Below are 26034 nucleotides of genomic sequence, written 5' to 3'. Positions count from 1 at the left end.
TGAAGGGGGGGATTTTGTTCTATATTTAACAACTTCTTTCTTTCTCCAAAATGTAGCCATTGACTAAAGCAATCAAAAACTGCTATAAACAGTCGGTCTCAAAATTCCTTCCCTCTTAGTTTACATTCTGTTATCTCGGGTGATGTCATAATTTTCACAAGTTGGTAGGTCATCGGTCTTCCAGATTGGACAATTTTTTAATGTAGTGAGAATTTTGTTAGCATCTAGAGCCATAACCTGGGTTTATGCCCATAGTACTAGATGCTGTACAAATAGCAGGGGTGAAAGTAATATTAATCTCTTAATAGCTGGTACCAGCCTACTTTCACCTCTGACAAACAGAGTAAAACAGAGTTCCTGCCCTGAAAAGCTTAGTGTGTGTTTAAAAAAAGGAAAGAAAGAAAACAAACAAGCTGAAGAAAAATTATTCCTGGACTTCTACTTATACCTTATAAAGAAGAAGAGGGAGAGGTCATCTCTTCAGAGGGGTTGTTGGTTTTTGTGAGTCCCCTTTAATTTTTTCTGCCCTTGTCATTTAAATGCAATGGTGAGGATTTAAATTGTTCTAAACTTCATTATAGTAATCGCTGTTAAAAATTCAGCATTTACCAACAGTTACCACAGATTTTCCCTGTAGGTAGAATAAAAGTGTGGTAACAGTGTGACAAATTTTGACTTTTTAATGGCAACGCTAGAGTGTCATCTTATTTTTTTTGGACTCACTAAGGTAATGTAAATATTTGAGTACAAAACAGAGGTTCCATATTTTTTAACAACTGTAAATGTGTATTCATTTTATACATTTCAAGACAGCATGAATAGAAGGCAAGATGAATAAATATTGCAACAATTTATGAATACACTCTTAGGCACTGGAAGATCGTCCAAGTTCACTGTTGGTAGATCAAGGTGACAGCAGCAGTCCATCTTTCAACCCTTCGGACAACTCCCTTCTCTCTTCCTCATCACCCATAGATGAGATGGAAGAAAGGAAATCCAGCTCTTTAAAAAGACGACAGTAAGACTGGCTTACAAATTTATATTTCCCCTCTGTTCTCAATCAGGTAACATTTATAAAGTCCTTTGCATCCTTTCAAAACAGTCTATTTTAATTTAACAGAAGAAGTAGTTCTTTTTCCCTTCCAGCTTGCATGTTAGGCATCAAATGGATGATTTGGTTCTTCCTTGAAAACCAGCTGTTGTTCAAAGAGAATTCTCAGGCATATTATTTCCAGTACTAAGTTCACCCAAAAGTCCTGTCAAACATGTCAGTCTCAGCCTTCATGGAAGAGGATGCTGGCTTTTAACTATTCTCAAGGGTATTTTTAGGTTCCAAAAACCATAAATCGTTGCTTTTTCCTGAAACCGTCTTTCTCTACCTTGAACTCAAATGATAGTTGGGAAGATCCAGAAATATTCGTTGACATTTCAGCTGGTATTGAAGATTAACCGTATGTATGTCGGTGTTAAAATAATAAAGACATCTTCAGTTCGTTTGCTTATGAATCTCTTGCTGTTTCTTGTGAGTCAAAAATTGGAATTCTTTTTAATTAATGTTTTAATTGTCCTGACCCATGCAGCAAAAGTCCTGGCTGCTGCAACTCTAGTTTAGTAAACACAAGAAGTAAGAATGCCCTGAAGAGAGTGAAGCATCCAGATTCGGAAAGTCAGATGTAAACTCTACCTTACTAAATGTGATAACTGCAAACTTGTAAAATGTTGTATGCCCATTCTTAATCCTCTTTAAGAATTTTTATCCACATCAATACATTTTTCTCCCTGAATGTTTTTTTTCCACCTTTTCCCCCTCCTTGTAGCTATGTCTTACAGGAATTAGTGGAGACGGAGCGAGATTACGTCCGAGATCTGGGTTATGTAGTTGAGGTATGTTAGTTCATCCTTTCTAAATTTCTTTTATTAATCCCATTGCCAGTCATCTATGTGGCTCGCACACTGTTCTGTTAGAAGAAAAAGAACGAGTCGACTTTAGGTGTGGGTTTTTCTATAGAAATTTAAGAAAAAACAGGATTTGATATAGAATTCCGTGTCTCTCCTTCACACTACTTCATACATCCTTTTTTTCCCCCTTATAAGAAAATTAGTTCTTTGTCATTCATGTTTTAATTAGTGACACCTAATAACATCTGAAACAATAGGCACAGTTTAATTAGTTGAGGCAGTGTGGTCTAGTGGATAGACCACTGGACTGAGACTCAGGAGACTTGGCTTCTACACCTGGCTCTGGTACTTCTCTACTGGGTGACATTAGGCAAGTCTCTTTACCTTTTTGCGTCTGTTTCCCATCTGCAGAATGCCGATTATGATACTGACCTGCTTTGTAAATTGCTTAGATCTGCTGATTTCCTCATTTAGCTATTTCCAAGTATGTTCCAGAAAACTATCTTTTCCCCAAGTTTAGACATGTTCCTGAGAGGAGCTGATTAACAGGTCTGTTAACTAGATTAAAGGCCAACTCCTAGGTGAGGCAGCAGCCCAGCCCAGAGTATTGAATAAATATCACATACTCCGGGCCTTAAATGTACTAAACAAACAGTTATACAGGCTTAGTATTTATTCAGTGTGTGGGATCAAAGTATTACTTTATGTGCATGCTGTGCTTAAAGGTCAATGCTAATGTACAAGATCTTAAGTATTCCAAGTTTAGTGGTTGACAAATACTCTTTTTACTGTGCTTAACTGGGAACTGGTAAGAAGGAAACTCTATTACAAGTTAAGGTTCCAGATTTTTTAAAAATTCTTCTTACTGTGGATTTATTACAGACATTGAAGAGAGACAATTTGTCAAATTCTTATTGGGGTACCATCCAGATAATCCTGTATTTCTTTCATTTTATGCATCTTTATGCTTTGAAAGATGCTTTGTGAAAGATTGTCATAGGATAAGAGGGAAGATCATTTCATGGATTAAGAACTGGTTAAAAGACGGGGAACAAAGGGTAGGAATAAATGGTAAATTTTCAGAATGGAGAGGGGTAACTAGTGGTGTTCCCCAAGGGTCAGTCCTAGGACCAATCCTATTCAACTTATTCATAAATGTTCTGGAGAAAGGGGTAAACAGTGAGGTGGCAAAGTTTGCAGATGATACTGAACCGCTCAAGATAGTTAAGACCAAAGCAGACTGTGAAGAACTTCAAAAAGATCTCACAAAACTAAGTGACTGGGCAACAAAATGGCAAATGAAATTTAATGTGGATAAATGTAGAGTAATGCACGCTGGAAAAAATAACCCCAACTATACATACAATATGATGGGGGCAAATTTAGCTAAAACTAATCAGGAACGAGATCTTGTAGTCATCATGGATAGTTCTCTGAAGACATCCACTCAGTGAGCAGCGGCAGTCAAAAAAGCAAACGGGATGTTAGGAATTATTAAAAAAGGGATAAAGAGTAAGATGGAGAATATCTTATTGCCCTTATATAAATCCATGGTACGCCCACATCTTGAATACTGCGTACAGATGTGGTCTCCTCATCTCAAAAAAAGATATACTGGCATTAAAAACGGTTCAGAGAAGGGCAACTAAAATGATTAGGGGTTTGGAATGGGTCCCATATGAGAAGAGATTAAAGAGGCTAGGACTTTTCAGCTTGGAAAATAGGAGACTAAGGAGGGATATGGTAGGTATATAAAATCATGAGTGGTGTGGAGAAAGTGAATAAGGAAAAGTTATTTACTTGTTCCCATAATATAAGAACTAAGGGCCACCAAATTAAATTAATGGGCAGCAGGTTTAACACAAATAAAAGGAAGTTCTTCACTCACCGCACAGTCAACCTGTGGAACTCCTTGCCTGAGGAGGTTGTGAAGGCTAGGACTATAAGAGGGTTTAAAAGAGAACTAGATAAATTCATGGAGGTTAAGTCCATCAGTGGCGATTAGCCAGGACAGGTAAGGAATGGTGTTTGTCAGAGGGTGGAGATGGATGGCAGGAGAGAGATCACTTGATCATTACCTGTTAGGTTCACTCCCTCTGGGGCACCTGGCATTGGCCACTGTCAGTAGACAGGATACTGGGCTGGATGGACCTTTGGTCTGACCCAGTATGGCCGTTGTTTTTTCTGAAGATAATGTAAAAAAAATTACAATAAAATAGGTGGAGAAATTGATCCCTTTTCAATAATTGTACACAGTCATAGGGCTGGGAAGCTATGAGGCCAAAAAAAAAAAGAAGCCTTAGTGTTTCAGATGGGACATCATAAAGTCATTTGGGACCACAGTGTGGTCTCTGTAAACAGAAGGCTTACCAAGAAAAATGTGAAAAGAAATGTTTTTTTAGAACTGGGGAATGTGAAACTTTCCAGTCTGATTACATTTTGATTTCATGTACTTGTGGGAAGTGAAAATAAACTGAAAAATTAAATTAAAAGTACTGGCTAAATTTAAACATAGTTGAGACAAATCGTATTTCAATAAAATCGTTAATTTAACAGCTAAATACACTGCTACATGTAATATTGGATTCTTACATCCTATTGATTTAGTGGCTTAAATAGGAGCTTGCAGTTTAAAAATTCTTAAGCTCCTTAAAGCGAGAGACAGAAAAAGAAAGAGAGAAAGAAACCCACCGTTTAAACCTGGACATTTCACAAAGAATTGTCCTGGATTGTTTCAGGGTTACATGGCACTTATGAAAGAAGATGGTGTACCTGATGACATGAAGGGGAAAGACAAGATTGTATTCGGCAACATTCACCAGATTTACGACTGGCACAGAGAGTATGTATGTTTTTTATTTAAGAATTATCTGTTACTGGTAGAAAATAATTTTATAACATACTGAGTGCACACAGGGCAAAAACCTTTGGCAATAAAAGTGTTTCAAAGATTATAAAAGCAAGTAACAAGAAATTAAGAGCAGCTCGTCCTACACTTTTACAGTTAAAATTAATTTCTAAGTTGAGACGATTCCTATAGTTATTTGTATGGAGACTATTCAAAATAAATATGTAAACACATCAAGCATTTGGACTGATCTGTATTGTATAGATAACATTTAACGTGACTATTTAGTTGATCCTATTAAGAAAGCATTAAGGAAAAGAAAAAATCCTGTGTCTTACGCAGTAACATGCGCGGTACTTACCTATTCTTCTGACAGTGAGAGGCTATGCTGCGAATGGATCAAAAACAGTTTTTGTTCTCAAATTTCAGTGGTAATGTAGTTATGAGCACATCAAGGAATCAGAATGAGTAGAAGAGAAATTTGAATCCCCATAGCAAACAAAAGGATTGCAATCATGAGTCACTATGTTGCTTCTTTTTGTTCTTTACTTTAAAATGCTGCTTGCTTTGAAGCCCTGCAATATATTCTTTATATAGGGTTCAATTGCAGATAGGACACTCACTAATCAAGGATCCCAGCAGTGAAGAGAGTGTGGATATAAAGAATGCAATCACCACTTTCTTTTAACATTACCTGTTGCCAGATAATGTGGTACAAGCTAAATTATTTCTTCTTTGTTCAGCTTCTTTTTAGGAGAATTGGAGAAGTGCCTTGAAGATCCAGAAAAACTGGGATCCCTCTTTGTTAAGCATGTAAGTACAAACATCCTCTTTCAAGCAGGTAGTGCCAATTGCTGGTATTACTAGTGACTGACCTTATTATATAAAGGATTTATCTGTGGAGCAGCACAGGTGAAAAGTCAGTAGAATAAAATAACACAGGGTAAGAGGCAGAGACAGAGAATTAGGTGAACCAGGGAGTCTAATTTTTGTTTGCAATGCTTTGTGAAGAAAATGGTTAACATGGTACCTGTCTCTCAACTCAATCTCAGCGCCTCTTTTAGGAGGCCGTAGTTTCATATGACCAGATGAAAAAAATATCCTCTCAAATCCTAATGCAATACTTACAGAGCAATAAAAACTCTAGATGGAAAAGATCTGTTTGGCACTGGAAGAACTGAGTGACCTATGCAGGATTGGTTTTCTAGCTCTCTATCCAGTCTAACATCATACGTCTCCTTTTACCACTTACCTTAGAAGACAAAGGTACAAGTTTAAGAGCCAGGAATTTTAATTCTGAAGCTTTCCTCTGCAGCATTAGACAGGTCACTCACTGGTTTTTCCTTCCCGCCTAGCCGTAAAATGGAAATTAAAATAGTGCACTATGCTTGGATACCACGGTAATCAGCACCTTAGAAGTCATTATGATAAACAATATCTCAAATGCTAATTTTGTGAAATACTTTGAAATTCAAAATATTATATACAACCCAGTTGTCTGTTTTTCCATTATTTTATCATTCTCTGTGTCCCAATGTCAGGTGTGTTTGTGTAGTACCATGCTCAGATCTATAACTTCTGCATGTACAGTTACATTTTTGGGTCAGAGGTATCCAGTTTTCAAGTAATTGTAACTCTTAGACAGATGCTTCAAACTATTTGAGGGTTTTTCTTTTCTGGCTAATTTGTTATGTTTGAAGTATACCTGCTTATTTGCTCTTGATACAGAATTTATTCTACCAGAAGGCAGAATGATCCTTTTAACATAGAAGTATACATTTAGATATATGTGCTTTTTTATTATACTCCATTTCAGCCTGTCACTTTTTTTCTGACTGTAGTACATTATCTTTGTGTCTCTGTTTATTCTTCCTAGGAGAGAAGGTTGCACATGTACATAGTTTACTGCCAAAACAAACCAAAGTCTGAGCACATTGTCTCAGAGTACATTGATACATTTTTTGAGGTAAGTCTCAGAGAGTAACATAGATTTTCAGGGTGGAAGTTGGGTTTTATTCCAAATTATGAGCGTTCTTCTTTGCTCTTAAGTATTGTTGCTCTTTAAGAGATAGATTAGCACCACCACCTTCAGAAGGGGGCTGCTGGTATTCAAATTTGAGATAAATTCAGTGATACCAAATGAACGAGCTTCACTCTTGGTAGGCCAAGGGAGGTGTTGTTAATGTATTATACTTATTATTAAACAGTAATGCAGACAGAGAGATGGATTACAATATGGATGCAAATGGCAATATTTGATTTCGCTATACAGTACTTTTGAGACTCATCAGAAACTCAGATGCTGTAGACAAAACATGAGGTGTTAAGACAAAACCTTTACCTTAATGTTTTGCCTCACAAGTTTGTCATAGTATTCTATGTTCAGATCTCCTGCCAGTTCTGCAGATCAACCCTGAGGGCCTTAAATAAAGGCAGAAAAGTTGACAGTAGCAAAAATAAGTAAACTAAAAAGCAGATATTATGAACTATGAAGGTAATTTCTGTTCATTTCATAATTAGAGATAAAACCTACTTGAGACACTGATTCTGTACTCGTGATTCTGACAAAAACACTGTTGAAGTCTGTGGGAATGTTTTATGAATAAACTAAGAATAAAATCCATTCCACCCCACAGGAGTATTTGAGCTCTAGCTGGGTGGAATGAGCTGTTGAGGAAGTAAAATCCGCCTTTCATTGCCAGGCTGTGGGAGTTGTTTGAGGTTGCTGGTCCCCTTGAGGGCTGCTATTCCAGACAGTGGGTTGGAATAGCAGTTGCAGTAATTGCACAGATATTGATGACACTGGATCTGTGGAGAGGTGGTTTTGAAGTCTCATCCCTCGTTTATTCCTTTGTGGCCACCAACACGGGATTATGTGGCCTGGGATAGAAATCCTTTCTGCAGCACATAGGACAGGGGTGGGCAAACTTTTTGGCCCAAGGGCCATATCGGGAAATAGAAATTGTATGATGGGCGATGAATGCTCACAAAATTGGGGTTGGGGTGTTGGTTCTGGGGTGGGGTTGGGAATGAGGAGTTTGGGGTGTAGGAGGGTGCTCTGGGCTGGGATCTAAGGGTTCGGAGAGCGGAAGGAGGATCAGAGCTGGGGCAGCGGTGCGGGAAGGGGTGCAGGTTCTGGCTGGGAGTGCGGGCTCTGGGGTGGGGCTGGGGATGAGAGCTTTGGGATGCAGGAGGGGGCTCTGGGCTGGGATCGAAGGGTTTGGAGAGCGGGAGGAGAATCAGGGCTGGGGCATGGGGAGAGGCTCAGGTGGCGCTTACCTCAAGCGGCTCCCAGAAGCAATGGCATGTCCCTTCTCCAGCTCCTATGTGGAGGCGCAGGCAAGCAGCTCTGCACGCTGCCCAATCCACAGGCACCACCCCTGCAGCTCACATTAGATTGCATAGGAGCCTGAGTGGGGCCATGCTGCAGCTTCAGGGAGCCACATGCTGCGGACCCCGACCCAGCGCCCCGGCTGGAGTGGGTCTGAGCCGCATGGTGCAACCCTGACCCAGTACCCCCGCCAGAGCAGGGCCGAGCTGCGTGGTGCAGTTCGCCGGCCGGATCCAGCCCACAGGCTGTAGTTTGCCTACCTGTGACATAGGAGGCGCAAAGGAACTTGTGTGAATGCTCTGCCAGCAGCTTCCCTCCCACATTGTCACAGCCTCTCTGCCCATAGCATCATACTGGCTCTCCCCATGAGATCATCTTAAGGTCTCAGTCGTGCAAATACTTGAAGCATGTGAGCATTACCATTGAATTTATGTGCATAAGCTTTTGCAGGTTTGGATCCAAAGTAAAGACTGAAGAACTGGGCCCCAGGGTTATAAGAAAAGCTTTGAAAAGGCAGAATTTGGAATACTTTGGGAATAAAGATGATACGAATAAAACAGGAATGGCTTTTAAGGTTATCACAAGAAAATGAAAATTTGGAGCACAACTTCAAGATTAAATTTATTTCTGTTCTTCTGCCTTAGCTCCATGACAGTAAAAGTACTGGTCTATATCGAAGTAAAACCAGTAAAATTTAAAGCTAACGCTCTTCATTTTACAACCTTTAGGACTTGAAGCAGCGCCTGGGCCACAGACTTCAGCTTACAGACTTGCTAATAAAACCAGTGCAGAGAATTATGAAATACCAATTGTTACTCAAGGTGAGGTGATGCTGGGTACCCTTTCAGTGTAACCACCTTTACGAAAGAAGAACTGAAAAATCGTATTACTCTTAGCTTTGTTTTTTGGGTAGTAGAATTGAAAATGGTGAAGGGGCCTCTTTGTACTCGACATAAGCCAGAATTTTTAATACTGTATTTCAGTTTGTTTCCTAACTTGGGTTCACATTGTTCTCTGAATCCCAGTAAACAGGTTGGACCAAATTCTGATACTGTTTAAACCAGTGTAAATCCACATTAACTCTTCAGTATAGTGGAAGGGCTTAGGATTTGCACCCATGTAACTGAAGGCAAAATTTTGTTTGATTTTCCTCTGATTTTTTTCTTTAATTAATTTTATAATCCCTTTAACACTTTTTGTCTGAGTGTTTGGCAAAATGTATTTTTGACCCTTTCTACCAAGGGGGATTGATGACTCAGTAAATGTTCTTGAATTATCTGAAATCAGATGTGAAACTTAGCACTAAAAACCTACCTAATTCATGTCAGAAAGAGGCTTTGAATATTTGTATTATTTTCTTAAGAGCATCTTTTGGAATGTGTAATTCTCACACAAATAGGAGCCAGTTTGGACTTGAGATAATTTTACCTTTTTCCTTACAGGACTTCCTCAAATACTCTAAAAAAGCTAACCTTGACACAACAGAACTAGAGGTACTTTTGGCATTTTCTTTATTGACTTGAATACTTGTGCTCCACACTTCTTTTACTTCCAGTGCAGTGCTTGTGAACAAGTTGAGTTATATGAAACTACTGTTCTGTTTCAGCTCTAATTGTCCTGCTGATTAAATACACTGAACTATATTGTAAAGCCCCGGCCATCACACACACAATCCTCCGCTAGAGAGTTAAATTTTTATTTTCTCTCCTTGGCTTTAACAGAGAGCTGTAGAGGTCATGTGCATAGTACCGAAACGGTGCAACGACATGATGAATGTTGGCCGCCTGCAAGGATTTGATGTAAGTTGGTTTTCTTTCTTAAAATGGTGCATACGTTTCTGTTCTCCTTATGACATCATTTCCAGATGAATTTATATTGCATCTGGGATGGCTATGCATTTCTCACCGTCTGTGACACAAAGTTTTGCTCCTAATTATTTGTGTTAATGCAAAATGGGAAAGGAGAATCTTAATGCGAGCCCAGCCCAAGAGCAGGCCAGCCTGGTACCTCGTTTGATCAACCTCAAAAACATGACCTGTCTTGTGTCTCTCATTGCTTGACTCTTATATGAGTAAAATTGACCCTCAGGAACTACCAGTGTGGGAAGTGTTTTCATTATGACATCATCATTTTGAAATATCTTCTTGCAAGAAGTTAGTCAATTGCATAGAAATGATTTAAAAGGGATTTTGAGTGAGTGAGTGCCCCTCTCTCTCTCTCTCTCATGTATCAATCAGTGAACATACATAAAAACTACTCTGAACGCTAAAAAACCCTTGTAATGAGGTTTTATTTCTTGGAGAGGTTCAGAAAAATAACTGATGGATTAAATGAATTTGTTTCTGCTTCTGTTTTTTAGGGTAAAATTGTAGCCCAGGGTAAACTCCTGCTGCAGGACACATTCCTGGTCACAGACCAGGACACGGGACTTCTGCCACGTTGCAAAGAAAGGCGGGTCTTCCTGTTTGAGCAGATTGTCATATTCAGTGAGCCACTAGATAAAAAGAAAGGTTTCTCCATGCCGGGATTCTTGTTTAAAAACAGTATCAAGGTAACTGTTGTCTGTGAGCCCAGTAGGGTTTGTACAGTGGGGTACCAAGGTAATCATTTTCTGGTAATGGCCTACCAACTCATGAACCTATGTCTTTACCAGTAAACCTAGAAGAATGGTAGCATTAAGCTCACTACTAAAAACACATGCAAACAATTCTGTGCTTAGCTGTGCCAACACATTAAACTCTTTCCGTGCTGGCTTTCTGACCTCTTCTGCCTTAAATACAGTAATATAAATGTCCTCATTGTAACTTAGATATGCGCTGCACTAAGGAGCTGTGTCTCAACTCTGTGTTCACATCTTATCACAGATAATTGCAATACCTGCCCTTACAGTAACATGTCTATATCTTAAAGCTTGAAGGCAGTAACTTGAAAGTATTATTCCCCAAGAAGTCTCAGCCCAAACCAAATGCAAATACTTGCCAACAGTACTGAAATCTTGACTAGAACATCTGTCAGATCACATGACTCGAGTTCCACAGGCTAATCCCTTAAACATTTTAGCCCTGCCCTTAAGCAGTAGTGTGCTGCACAGTTACGTTGGATATTCCCAGAAGTAATCTGACTGGGGGCTTCTGAGCAATAGGGTAAATTGGTATGTGCATGGATTGATCTGAGTGACTATACTGAGCTCTGGATGCAAGCTATGCTTCATAGTTCTGCTCTGACTTGGCAGCTTGTACTTGTTTGGAAATAGTTGCTTTCTTATAGTGAAATCTTTATAGACTACAGATTAAAGTACAAAACTACTGTAGTATTTTAAATAAAAGGAAGGAGTGAGCAGAGGACTCCAGCAAGGGGAATTTCACTGTGCTACCCTGGAATGGATCACATTTGACTTCTTTCTGACCTTGAGTCATAGTTTCTGAAATGCAAGATGCTGTTAATGACTGAGTGAAATCTTAAGTGATGTGACAAGGATGACGAGTATCCATCATGAATCCTTAGTTTCATTTAATAATTTATTTTACAGTAATCCTGACTACATTAAATAATCATTATCTTAAATGTTTTGAAGACTTTAGAAGCTCAGAGCTCCTGCCTAGGGCTGTTGGTGGTGTCTTTGCAGTACAATAGATACAATAAATTCTCTTTCATTAAGGTGAGTTGTCTTTGCCTGGAGGAAAACGTGGACAGTGATCCATGTAAATTTGCACTAACATCAAGAACAGGGGATGTCATGGAGACCTTTGTTTTGCATTCTACCAGTCCAGGCGTACGCCAATTGTGGATCCATGAAATCAACCAAATTCTGGAAAACCAGCGTAATTTTTTGAATGGTAAATCATTTGTTGTAATCTTTCTGCCCCAGGCGCTGTACTGGATGCCCCAACTACTTGCTCTCCTTCATATTTTATCTGACCTAGTTCAAGTAATACTCCAAAAGATTTCTTTCTTCTGGGGTGGCAGGCCTTTCAGCTGGGGGGAAACATGCTCCTTTGTTTTCACTTCCCAACAAATGTTTGAACTTGTGTAGTGGCCTGTAACTGACTATTTCAAAGTGCTTTATAGGAAAGAATTAAAATTGACAATGTCTCTCTGATATGAGGAAATAACGTATCCGCTTTAAATAAACGGGAGTTTTTGGAGGGCTAAACCAAAGTGTCAGCCTAACATTACAGTATAAATGTATTTCACTTGCATTCATAGTTTGTTCAACAGCATTTAGTACTATAACATTTAGTGTCACTAGGAGAAAGCTAGGAATTGCCACAGATCTCAAAAAGGTCTTTTCACTGACCTTCACTCATGTTTCTACTTTTGAATCACTCATTCTTCCTCAGCATAGATTTTTTTTTTTTCCATTGTGAAAGAACTGGTTTAAAAATCATGTAAAAAGACCTGTTGGAAACAGGATGTGGTGGTTAGAGCACAGGACCGGGAGCTGGGAGTTGTGGCAGGTATTTACAGCTCAGCCATTGACTTATGACGTAGGAGAAATGGCTTAACCTCTGCCGCAGCTTCTCCATCTGTTTTGGGAATATAATCTTACCCACCAGTCTACCTTGCAGGGATGTCATGAAGCATTAATATCTGTAAAGCATTTTGAGGTCAGTGGAGTAAAGGTGTTATGTAAGAATAAAGTTTGGTTTTGGTCAGACTCTAAGGTTGCATTAAACATATCCAGCTTTAACCTGCCCTCTTCTCACTCCCTCTGCTCCTTCCCCTGTATTTAAATTGCAGCCTTGACATCACCAATTGAGTATCAGAAGAACCACAGTAGCAGTGGCGGTGGCAGCAGCAACAGCAGCGGCCCCAGCAGCTGTAGCGGAATTACCAGCTCCAGCCGCAGCAGGCCCTCCCGGATCCCCCAGCCTGTCAGACACCATTCCCCAGTCCTGGTCTCCTCTGCAGCCTCCGCCCAAGCAGAGGCAGACAAGATGTCAGGTATGTCCATTCATAATCCCTCCCTGCCACCCCACAGCACATCCCTAGAGACTGGCCTCAGCCAGCCAGCCAGGCACCCTCCCATTGCAGAACCGGATGGTCCTGAGAAAGAAGCTGAGCAGATTCCCAAGATGAAAGTTATTGAGAGCCCCAGGAAGACAGCTGGAAACGTTTCTGGGTCAGCAGATGGAGCCCAGAAAGAACTGCGTGGGAGCTCGGAGGACAATCGCTCAAGGAGCAGCATAGGATCTCTGACGCTCGGGAAGCCAAGGCCAGGAGCCATCTCTCCAATGAACTCTCCTCTCTCAACGACTTTCCCTTCTCCTTTTGGCAAGGAAACCTTTCCACCCAGCAGTCCCCTGCAAAAGGGCTCCTTTTGGAGCTCCATCCCAGCATCCCCTGCCAGCCGTCCTGGCTCCTTCACTTTCCCTGGGGACAATGACTCCCTCCAGCGCCAGGTCCACCGCCACTCTTCACACAGCAAGGACACAGACCGCATGAGCACATGCTCCTCGACCAGCGAGCAGTCAGTTCACTCCACCCAAAGTAATGGGGTAAGAGCGGAGCATCTCTGTCCTGCGAGCTCTTCTAAAACCTTCCCATGCTCCCCTTCTGTGCGTTACCATCACTCTCCATACTAACTTCTGGCTCTCCAGTGCTGCACTGCTCTGAAATAATCAACTGTTCCAATATCTTCTCTACACAAACAAATAGAATATATATTCTATGTCTGTGTGTGTATGCATACAGCAGACTTGTGATATGTATACAGACACAACACAACTGCTAACATTAGTTGTGACTTCCACCTCTGCTGAAACATCAATCACTAGTCTGATTCCTACTAACTTGCTCTCCTTGCTTTTTTGTCTCTAATCCGAAGGCAGATAATTAACGTGCTGAATATGGCAATCACATGGCCTCTGTTTGTGCGACACCAACAGCATTTGTAAGATTTCCAGTTGGCCGATTGTCGTGGGGCTTTTTTCCCCCACACACATCCATCCCTTTTTTGTTTTTCCCTATATAGTTTTGACTTTGGTGAGGCATCCATGTCACACTCCCTGGGCTGCTTTATTTTACTCCTTTCAGCCTTAATTGAACTGCAGCATTCTTTTTACTCATCCTCTTTAAATCCCATATCTGGTCAGTGAAGCTTCCAAGTATCAACTGAAAACACACAAACACACAACCAAAAAAAACCTCTGATCACCGTCAGCCCCCCAAAAGTAAGGAAGTGGAAATATTCACTCCACGCCTTTATTCCCCTGTGTAAAAGAAACTGTGTTAGGGCATCTGGAGATTCAACCTTTTAGTCTGCACTTTTTTGTGTGTGTGGGGAAAAAAGGGTTAACAGAATCCACATCCTGAACTGATGTCCACCAGGAAACGCAACATAGTCATGGGGCATGTGCAAATTTAATGCACAACAAATGAATGTCACTCACTGTGAATGTGATAGGCATGTCACCGTGCCTTTTACGAGCATTTGGTTTTCCCTCACTAAGTGTTGTTTTCACAAGTGTTTGTTTTTTCAGTAGCTGTCACAGCTCCTACACAATACCAATTGCAAATCACCTAACCTGCAATACTTTTTTAAACGCATGCACTTCTTGGTAGAATTGTTTAACATATAGAGCTCTCTCGATGTTTTAGTTCTTACACTTACCTTTGTAATAGCCTTAGAGGAAAAAAATTGTGCTTTGCATGTATTCTTTTTTTATTTGATCTGGTCTCCTTTCTAATTTTCATTTGGTTTGGCTTTGTCTTGCCGTTATCTTTTTCTTTAGTCTAGCAGAATGTTATGTTAATATGATATCTAGGGTAAATAGATGTCTTTTGAATAAATGAATAGAGCATTAATAAGATAGATTTATGTGAACTAAAGCAATAAACACCAATTTCTTCTGTAATTCCCAAATAAGGCTTTAAATCAATTATTAAAATTTCATTTTTTGAACTGGGACATTCATGAAAACTTGAAAAGGAGGCCATAATTTCTGTGTTTGCTTCCTACAATAGCCAACGCTACCTGAATATGCCTTCTCCCTCACAATTCACCTTCTCTTTTAGCTCGATTATGGAGGTAGGTCATAATTTTACATTTATAACGTCACTGTCTGTCGTCATACAAGGTGATGTCACAAATTTTAACTTAGTGACTTCCCTCTGTGATCAACTAATTGGAGAAAATGAGCTGTGAAGGTTTATGTCCTTAAATTTGATGTATTCATTTGTGGATGTGTGTTTGTACATATTTACACACACGTATATAGATATAGTTAAATGATATGTGTAAAAATATACATACACATGCACTCATGTATGCATGTGTTTCTGTTTCATAACTGAAAAGGGGGCAACCCTGAAAAACACATGAAATGAACCTTCTAGTCTGGCTCTTGTAAAAGCTGTGAGAAACACCTATTCAAAACATAGAAGATTTCTACTTAGTAGGATTGTCAAGTATGTGGAAACAATTCTTGATTAAGCTTTTATGGTACACAATGCTTGAATTATGGGGGGACGTGGTACTTTGCAGGTTTTCCCTTCTTGGGCTAGATTGCTGTGCAGTTTCCCTGACAGTACTAGCAGTTTGCAAGTAGTTCTGGTGGGATGATTCACATGATTGGAATGTTAAAATCAATTGTTATCACATATTTAGGAAGGAGCAAGCAGGCAAAAGGAGACTGGGAATAACACTCTGTCAAAAATGGCATTACCTGTTTCTGAGTCACTGATAACTCAAGAGAAAATGACCTTGAATGCTTATGGATCAATGTCCTATCAGATAAAGCACAAAATGGGGTATTAGTTGGTGTCTGCTGCAGACCCCTGAACAGGATGGCCAGCTTCTTGCACATCCATATATAATGAATAGGGGGAAAAGCTGCATGATCATGGGGGACTTCAGTTTAAGTGACATATTCTCGGGGTGTCTTGCTGCCAGTATTAAAACATCCCTGGAATTTCTAAATATTATGACAATGTCCTAATTCAAAAAGTGTTGCATCCAACATGGGGGAATTCTATATTAGACCTCTTCTTGACAGATAAAGAGGAACTGATCACAGAACTAAAAATTAGAGGTAACTTAGATACAAATGATCATGACTTGATCACATTTATAATGTGCAAACAGAATAAAGTCACTAGTAAATGTGTATTTGATGCTTTAATAGGCCCAGCTTCACAAAGCTGAAAACAATTAAAAGCCAAATCGGCTGGGCGGTAGAACTTAATCAGAAACGTGAATGATAATTGGGAATTATTTAAGAACATGTAACTAGATTTCCAAAAAGCCACAATCAAGAAAGAAGGCCATATTGGTTAAAAAAAGGAAAAGAAAAACTACCTGGTACAGAATGGGAGTGAAGGCAGCTATAAAAAAATTAAAAATAATATATAGCAAATGGAAGAAAGGGGAAGTTGATAGTAATGAATATAAATCAGAAATTAGGAATTGTAGAAGATTGATAAGGAAAGCAAAGGGACACAAGGAGAAATCTATGGCCAGCAGAGTTATGGATGATAACAAGGTAATCTTGAGTAGGAGTAGAGAGATTATTTTACTTCTGTACTTGGCACGGATGCAGCCACTGCTGGAAAACTGTCCAGTTCTGGTGCCCACAATTCAAGGATTTTGATAAATTGGAAAGGGTTTACAGAAGAGTCACAAGAATAATTAAAGGGTCAGAAAACATGCCTGATTAGTGGTGGACTCAAGGGACTCAATCTGTTTTAGTTTAACAAAGAGAAGATTTGAGGGGTGACTTGATTACTGTCTGTATGTACCTTCATGGGGAACAAATATTTGATAATTGGCTCTTCAGTCTAGCAGCGAAAGGTATAACACAGTCGAGTGGCTGGAAGTTGAAGCTAAACAAATTCAGAATGGAATTAAGGCGTAAATTTTTAAAAGTGAGGGAAGCTAACATTTGGAACAATTTATCAGGGTTGTGGTGGATTCTCAATCATGGACAATTTTTAAAACAATTGGATGTTTTTCTAAATGATATGCTCTCAAAATTATTCTGGGAAAGTTCTCTGGCCTGTGTTCCATGGATGATCACAATGGTCCCTTGTGGCCTTGGAATATATTAATCTGACCATGTTGGAATTTATGGATGCTCCCTACTGGGGCTGGGCATTTGTGTTCATACATTGACTAGCCTGGAAATTAGATGGATTTCCCTGCCTTTGTAGATATGATGGGCACATTCCTAGGCTGGCATAAAAATCTGAAGATGCTCCCTACTGGTATTAGGGGAACTGCTAGGAGGATTTCTATGTGCTGACTCTCCCTTTGGCTGGCTGTGCACACTCCCAGTCCAGGCAGGCAGTTGCAGATGCTCCCTCCTCAGACATGCCATTTACAGGGACCATTGACTCTCCCTAGGGTGGGGGAGTCAAGCTGGGTTCTTTTTGTCTTGAACATTGTTAACTGTAATACAAAGACAGTTAACTGGAATTCAGTTAATTATCTTATTGGGGGTATGCAGCCCAGAATAAAATCCTGTTCCCTCACCCAGAGGTGTGTGCGCTCTGTCATGATAATAGGAGTGAAATGCAGTACATACCCACTTTAATCACCAGAGCAGTATTACAGGTAATACTAAGGTATTATAGTAGTGCCTGAAGTCCCCAGCTGTGCTAGGTACTGTGCCAACACATAATCACAGCTGGTTGCTACCCCTAAGAACTTGAATTCAAAATAGAGTAGACACACACAAAAGTGTTAAGAGAAACAGAAGCACAGAGAGGTGTGGTGACTTGCTCATGGTCACACAGCTGGTAGATGGAAGAGCCAGGAATAGAACTCAAGTGTCCTGACTCCCAGCCCAGTGCACTGTGCGTGGAACCATGCTGCCAACAGTGATGACTCAGAATATACATCAGGAGCAGGTGTGTTGGGTAAGAAGGTGCCATTCGAGCAGGCTTTACTCTTCTGACCACAACCACGTATTAAACACTGGGCCAAACTATCATTTACACTGGTATAAATCTGAAGAAACTTGACATTGATGTAACTGAGCAGATTGTGGTCCATTTTCTTTTCATTTGCAGTTACAGGTGATATTGATTATCAGATAGGAGTGGCATAATAATAATAATGGGGAGACAGTTGAATTCTTGCCCTCTGTACTGAGACTCCCAGCACAGGGTGCATTTTCTGTTGGATGCACTTTTCACCATCAGCTTAATGTCTTTGAGCTATTGACCAGCCATTGGGTGGTGGTAGTGATAATAGTCATCGACTTAAGATACATTCAGAGCACCAACACTTACGCCACATTGTTATTCCCCGGAATCATCCAGTCCCCCAGTTTACAGGTTGGCTTACCTTTAAGTCCTTCCTAAGGAAACTGGATGTTCAGGGCCAAGCTATATGGAGTTGGTTTGTTAGTCTGATGAGAAATTGCATGTTGACATTCATTAAAATTTCAGAAAGAAGCATAAGGTAGTCACAAGAGGTAATAGCTAGACCTGAGTTTTCAGGTGGGACCACTGTCAAGACAGATAACTTTTCATGGCTGATAGTGTGATTTACATCATATGAGTTATTGATCAGTCATTACAACATTTGTTACCAATGCTTATTAAGGAGAAAGGCAAAAAATTCAGATATACCCATACAATGTTGAGTCCATGCTTGTAACTACACACACTTATAATGGTTGTACTTACTGATAGAATATGAGAAAAAAGACCTCCAACTGTAGGGTAGCTATAAATGGGTCAATTAATGATCTGTTTTTCCTGTTTTTTTTGTGTTTTTTTTTAAATACCTAAAAAGTAGCTAATTTATCTCATCCTGCGCATTTAAAAATAAAGAATTAAAAAAATGCACAAAGTATCAGGGAGTAGCCGTGTTAGTCTGTATCCACAAAAACAAGGAGGAGTCCGGTGGCACCTTAAAGACTAACATAAATGGCCCATGCGTCTGAAGAAGTGGGTTTTTTACCCACGAAAGCTTATGCCCAAATAAATCTGTTAGTCTTTAACAGACTAAACTGTCAAGCATTAAGATTTTTGAGAAACACTAACAAAAGCCAGTTCATTTTGCCCTTTTGTACCTTATTATATGTAATATGCAAGATTGGGCTACTGTCCTAAGATCCAACAAATGGAGCAAGGTGAGAACGATCATCTGCTTCAAGGCTGAATTTCCCAGCTTTGATTAGGTTGGGTCCTAGCCTTAATTTTCGGTCTCTCTTTCAAATTGTGATTTATAATGCCTCCCAATGGATAATCCCATGTACTGTCGTTTGCTTCTGTAGGTAGTAAAAAGGGGTGCCCTGAGGCTTCAATAAAACTGGGATCCATAGAATGATAAATAAAAGTAACAAATGTGGGGGGAAATCCCCATTTCTTCATCAGCTTTCTGTAATGGCAGGTAATAGTATATTTTATTTGTGTAAATGACAAAGATACAGTTGACCAGGCATGTTCAAAAAGACAGATAAACTCTTTGGAATACAGATTGTTTAGTGTCGCAGCACAATGTAATCTTAAGTGTCCTCTGTGTGAGCTCTAAACTTGATCCCATTTTTTCCCCTCCCCTCTCTGTCCCTATCCCATTAATACCTACAGAGTGAAAGTAGCAGCAGTAGCAATATCTCCACCATGCTGGTGACACACGACTACACGGCAGTGAAGGAGGATGAGATAAATGTCTACCAAGGAGAGGTCGTGCAAATTCTAGCCAGCAACCAACAGAACATGTTTTTGGTGTTCAGAGCCGCCACTGACCAGTGCCCTGCAGCCGAGGGCTGGATTCCCGGCTATGTCTTGGGGCATACCAGTGCAGTCATCATTGACAACCATGATGGAACAATCAAGTGAGTGTCTGGGTTTCTTCAGAAGAGAAGAGGGTTTGCACATATTTTATGTTACTTGAGCATTTTGTAAAAAGATTTACAATTAAATCAGGATTTGAGCCTTCTAAACTAAAAGTTTTTGTGAACTTCCAGAAGGAAATGGACCTCACGTGTGATGAATTCCTGGAAAATATTTGGTGTATCTTAGTGTCAGTAAAACTGATTTATAGGTTGGAAATTTGCTATGATAGAAATGTTTAAGAAACCCATGCAAGTATTTTCTTTATTACAAATGCTATTTAGCTCTCCTGAAATGATACCTAATGTTACTGAAAGAAGACTAATTATGCACTCAAACTTAACCTTTCCCATAATAAAAGAATCAAGAGACCTGAAATGGAAATTAAGGCAAACTTTAAATGGAATAATTTATTAAGAATTAGGCATTTCTATTAATAAGAATAATAAACTATAGTTACACCAATTAGAATGAGATTACCAGGGCTGCCAGTTCTTATGCTTTAAAGCAGAAAGATGGTTGTTGGCATGAAAGTATATTTCTCCCCATACTGTAGTATTGGAAAATTGGATGATTTATGGGGGGGTTTACATTTGTATCTGAAACATTTGTCATTGATCAGTGTTGGAGACATAGGCACCGACTCCATAGGTGCTCCGGGGCTGGAGCGTCCACAGGGAAAAAATGGCGGGTGCTGAGCAACCGTCAACAGCCCCCTATCAGCTCCCCACAGTAGTTCCAGCCTGCTGGCAGGCCCCACAAACCAGAGTCTCCCCTTCCCTCCCAGCACCTCCCGCCCGCCGTGAACAGTTGTTTCGTGGCGTTCAGGAGGCTGGGGGAGAGGAGCGAGGACATGGTGCTGTTGGGGGTGGGGGTGGCATGGAGGCAGGAAGGGGCCGGATGGGGTTTTGGGGGAAGGGGTGGAGTGGGGGCAGAGATGGGGGGTCGAGCACCCCCCATCACTTTGAAAAAACGGCACCTGTGCTTGGAGACAGGACAGATGGGCCATTGCTGTATTTGACTGACAGTTTCCATGATTTTATGAAAGACTTCGCTTCATAGGTAAGATTCCATACATTACAACGCTTCTCATTGATCTTTCATTTTGTCTACAGTTTTAAACAAAGGCAAAATGTCTCTTATACTTACCCTGCATCCTTTAATTTTGTAATTTTTTGCAGAAATACACTGAGATCAAAATTGATACTTTTAGCTTAGAGGGTCACCAGGAAATCTAAGATTTCTTGAAGATATTTTGTGAGTTTCCTTTACAGCTCCCATACTCAACAGGACTGGACTCTGCAATCTTTTCTCTTAGATATTTACAAACATTAAAATTTTCCAGTGAAGTTAAACAGCACAATGCCCTGCTGAGAGCTCAAAAGAGTTGAACAAAATGTTAATGTTCTGCCTTCAGGAAGTCAACATCTTGGCACACAGCACTCCGTTTAAGGAAGAAATCTGAGAAAAAAGATAAAGACGGCAAAAGGGAAGGCAAGCTAGAAAATGGTTATCGCAAATCCCGAGAAGGACTTGCCAACAAGGTTTCCGTGAAGGTAAATGCTACAAGGATATGGTATTTCAAAAATGAGCCTGTGGGGTAAGTTAAAATAATGGGTCAAATTTGTCTCTTGTGTAACAGCATTGACCTGAGTGGCATTAGACCAAGGAGGAATTTGGCTCAGTGTGTGTGGTTCTTCATGTTGTTTCTCCAAATTCAGAGCCTGTGGAAGTGATCCTCCAGTTTGGGGCTGTGAGGCCGTTCCAAAGTGAATATGGGGAAAGTGGTATGGGTGCCAAAACACTGAGTTGCAGCTGCTTCTGTGCTTTTGTGGGTATGGCTAAAACCCATCACCATGCTAAAGCGTTTTCATTTTAGACCATTGGAAATAATATTAGTTTTAAGAATGTTACTTGAAAGAATTAATTATTTCACTTTCTCTCTTTTTCAGCTTCTCAACCCCAACTACATTTATGATGGTAAGTTGTTCTAATAATTAAAAGCCATCGTAACCATAGTTTGAGGAAAACATACTTTGCATTGTATCTGCTGATGTGATTCTGAGTATAGGAGAAACCACTCCTCATTGTTTCATCACCAGAAATAGTCACTTGCTTGATGTGACACACATCAGGAATTGACTGTATTGTGTCTTAAAAACTTGAAGGTTTTTTGGAGAAGGGAGGCAGTTCCTGAAGTACGTGCTGTGATATTATCTTGGAACTTTGGGCATATATCCACAAATACATATTGTACTGTGTAACATACCTTTAAGAAATGGGCAAAGACACCACTGCTAACAGATTCCCACCCACTCTTTTCCTCTCCCTACCCAGTATGGCTTACACCTGAAAAAAGAGATGGGTCTTGTATTGAACACAGAAGGCCTGTAAAATCCACGCTGTGTTGGAGATGGGGGGCGGGGGGGAAACAAGATCTAGAACTGAGAACCCTCCCCCAAGAATGCCCTGCCTCCATTTCCTCACCTTTAAATCTAGGGAATATTAACAAGAGCACCTCAAATGCAAGGGCTGATCAGACCTACGAGTAAACAGAAAACCTGTGTGTTTGCTGAATTTTGCTAACATCCACATATTGGATGGAGTACAGCATTCTGCACCAGCTCCGGCTTCTGAGTGATCGTCAGATATAAACTCTATTCAGTAATCCAGTTGTGAGGTGATAAATACATGGATTGCTCTGGCAAGGCCCAGATCTTGAAGAGAACATAATTTCATAGGTACCTTTAGGTTTCTTCTTCAAGGAGTGTCCCTGTGGGTGCTCCACTTCGGGTGTCTTGGTGCCCTGCACTTCTAGTCGGAGACTTGTGGTAGCAGTGCCCCAGTTGGCCATGCATGTGCGGCAGCCATCTTGCACTGCTCCGAGCAGACACCCCACACGCGGAGCCAACCGCCACCCAGTTCCTTCTCTACTGCCCTTGGTTTCAGTCAGAACGATGGCAGTGGCCTATGTACTCTCATATTCCTTTCATCTCTGCCCTTTTCTCAGTTAATTTTCCCGATTGTTTCTCTCTCCATTCATTTTTCTTTCATTTTCACATTAAAAAAAAAAAAAACTTTCCCATTTTTGTCCCTGCCTCTGGCAGGCAGCCGCCAAAGAGGCATTAGACCGGGACTGTTCCCATTTTTCATTCAGCTAGCCTCTCAGACATGCTGGGCTTTGCAGGTCTCAAGTGCTGTCTGACCTGCAGACTCTCAATACCAGTGACTGACGGCCAATCGCAGTGTGTCCGTTGCCTGCAGAGGGAGACACACGTTACCCAAACGTGTCCCCACTGCAAGAAACTCACAGCGTGGACAAGAAAGGCCAGGGACCTCCCATTAAAACTTTTAATGATGAAGAGATCCCTCCGACCCCGAGTCCAAGACGCCACCTCACCAGTTCTCACCTTCAGCTGCCTCAGATATGGGGTCCTCTTCAAAAATGACTGCTAAGGACCCTGGTCCTACCAAAGCCACAAAAAAGTGGTCTCACTCCTCGCCACACCAGGATTCACCTCCAAAAAAGCAATCCCCAAACACAAAAACTGCCTCGGTATCAACAGCACCCAGAGCACTGGACCACGAGGCACTGGGCCCGTCCAGTACCGAGACATCCTGAGGAGCAAAAGACCCTCTGCGGTCTCACTCTCATAGCAGCAAAACTAAGCCTCATTGGAAACCTCAGGCACAGCGCCGCACTCTGGTGCCACCTGCTGCACCAATACAACATGACAAGTCTGCAGCACCGATGCTCCCTCTGGTTCCCAGCCTGAGCTTGCCTGTGCTGCTGGCACCGAGTCTCCCGGTACCTCAACAGTTTGTCAGCCATGCAGACCTCCTCATTGCTTCCACCTGCTCTTCGGTACCGATGGCACCCTGGCCAGAGTCAGGGCCAAGCTTTATCGCGACACTCGCTGACTCTGCCCCTCCTCTCTCCAGTGATGAAGAGGAGGAAGTGGAGACAAGAGTGGGCACACCTCATCACTCCTCTCCTAAACCTGGACCCACAGGGCGTGGGTTGGCAGCCCTCACAAGGGTGTCTTCTCCCATGGCCTTCCCACTGCAGTGGTCATACTGGGACCCCTGGGTATTATACAGAGCCCAGGATACCCAGCCATCCAATCCACCCAGGTCCAGGACACAGTGATCATCTCCATCTGCTCCAGCTTCCCCAGGACTGCTGGAGGAGGAAGCTGAAGAATCTGCGGACAGGCCGGAGGGTGACACCATCCCAACTTCATCTCCAGACGAAACAATAATGCCACCTCCCCCCACATTGGGAGATGATTTCAAATCCTTTCAGGATTTGTTTAAAAGAGTAGCTGATTCATTAGACATCTCATTGGCTGAGTTACCAGAGACTCAACATAAGCTGACAGACACATTGCAAACTTCTCTATCAGCCAAGATAGCACTACCCATGAATGCTGCCATCATGGCCCCAGCAAAAACCGTATAGCAGACTCCAGCCACAGCCCTACTTTCTTGTAAGTGATCTGACAAGAAGTACTACATGCCGGCTAAAGGAGCTGAGTTTTTGTTTACTCACCCTACTGCAAACTCATTGGTGGTAGAGGCAGTTAATCAAAGGGGGAAGCAACATCAAACCAAAACCACCCCTATGATAAAGATTGGAAACACCGAGACCTCTTTGGCAGGAAAGCCTCTTCATCAGCGACCCTCCAGTTGCACATAGCAAACTATTCTGCATTACTGGACAAGTACACGCACAACATTTTTTTTCTCAGATGTCATCTTTTATTTACCACGTCCCAGGTGACAAAAAAGAACAATATAAAGCCGATATAGCAGAAGATTTCCTCATCACCAAAACTGCTCTGCAGGCTTTTCTGGATTCTGCTGACACAGCAGCCTGCTCCATCGCCACGTCGATTGTCATGCGGAGGGCTTCATGGCTCCATCTCTCCGGCTTCCCCAGGGAAGTTCAGGCAACAGTAGAGGACTTACCTTTTGAGGGGAAGAAATTGATTGCAGAGAGCACAGACGTCTCCTTAAACACCCTGAAGGACTCCTGTGTGACACGAGGGACACTTGGAATCTGTATCCCTGCACAGGAGATTCCTACGATTCACTCTGGGCAGCCTACACGACCAATACAAGATATTCCTTTTGGCCTCTCTACGGCCCCAAGGTTTTTTTCCAAAGTACTTGCCATTGCAGCAGCACATCTTCGCAAGTAGGGTGGGACCATATTCCCCTATCTAGACGACTGCCTGCTGAAAGCACCGACATACGATGAGGCAGTTCACAAACCTAACCCTATTTACAAACCAACCGACAGAAATCCACCCTGACCCCAACCCAACAACTGGACTTTTATAAGGGCACACCTCGACTGTGTCATGGCATCAGCACGGCTACCCCTTAACAAACTGTGACAGGGTCGGGCCGGATGGCTACAGGAGAGTAATAGAAGGCAGATATGTTAGCCCCAGGTTAAGTAAATCCCTTTTCCCTGGGTAAGATAACAGGGAAGGTTCCAGAACAATCAGGAACCTTCTGGAGACAATTAAGACAGACAAGCTGATTGGCTGCAGGTGTTCGAATCAAGAAGCTGCTAGAATCGATTAAGGCAGGCTAATCAGGGCACCTGGGTTTAAAAAGGAGCTCACTTCAGTGTGTGGTGTGCATGTAAGGAGCTAGGAGCAAGAGACGCTAGGAGCTGAGAGTGAGAACGCATATTGTTGGAGGACTGAGGAGTACAAGCATTATCAGACACTAGGAGGAAGGTCCTGTGGTGAGAGAAGGTGTTGGGAGAAGGCCATGGGGAAGTAGCCCAGGGAGTTGTAGCTGTTGCACAGCTATTCCAGGAGGCACTCTAGACAGCTGCATTCCACAGGGCCCTGGGCTGGAACCCGGAGTAGAGGGCGGCCCAGGTTCCCCCCAAACCTCCCAACTCCTGGTCAGACACAGGAGGAGTTTACCTGGACTGTGGGTTCTCGAAAACAGCCAAGCTAAGGGCTGCCGTGAAGCTCCAAGGCGAGCAAATCCGCCAATAAGCACAAGACCCACCAAGGTAGAGGAGGAACTTTGTCACAAAACCTAATCACAACAGTAAGACACAGCCCACAAACGTTCGCCAGAACGTGCCTACAACTTCTCGGACACATGCTGGCTACCACTTTTGTCATGAAACAAGCTAGGCTGC

General features: G+C 41.6%; 1 protein-coding gene across 1 annotated transcript in view; it reads left to right on the top strand.

Moving 5' to 3' along the window:
- The window catches only part of TRIO (trio Rho guanine nucleotide exchange factor), a 189357-nt gene that overhangs the window by 144607 nt on the left and 18716 nt on the right, over window positions 1-26034 (top strand). The window contains exons 28-41 of the mRNA XM_077810790.1: window positions 870-1018; window positions 1818-1884; window positions 4638-4741; window positions 5491-5560; window positions 6624-6713; window positions 8807-8899; window positions 9521-9571; window positions 9800-9877; window positions 10438-10629; window positions 11737-11914; window positions 12819-13576; window positions 19617-19864; window positions 21280-21418; window positions 21815-21842. Of these exons, the coding sequence (XP_077666916.1) occupies window positions 870-1018; window positions 1818-1884; window positions 4638-4741; window positions 5491-5560; window positions 6624-6713; window positions 8807-8899; window positions 9521-9571; window positions 9800-9877; window positions 10438-10629; window positions 11737-11914; window positions 12819-13576; window positions 19617-19864; window positions 21280-21418; window positions 21815-21842 (2245 nt within the window). The remainder of the gene's footprint in view (window positions 1-869; window positions 1019-1817; window positions 1885-4637; window positions 4742-5490; window positions 5561-6623; window positions 6714-8806; window positions 8900-9520; window positions 9572-9799; window positions 9878-10437; window positions 10630-11736; window positions 11915-12818; window positions 13577-19616; window positions 19865-21279; window positions 21419-21814; window positions 21843-26034) is intronic.

This window comes from Eretmochelys imbricata, chromosome 2 (assembly GCF_965152235.1).
Source record: "Eretmochelys imbricata isolate rEreImb1 chromosome 2, rEreImb1.hap1, whole genome shotgun sequence".
In the NCBI taxonomy this organism is placed as follows: domain Eukaryota; kingdom Metazoa; phylum Chordata; order Testudines; family Cheloniidae; genus Eretmochelys; species Eretmochelys imbricata.
Note: the sequence above shows the minus strand (reverse complement) of the source record. Positions and strands in the feature narration are given on the sequence as shown.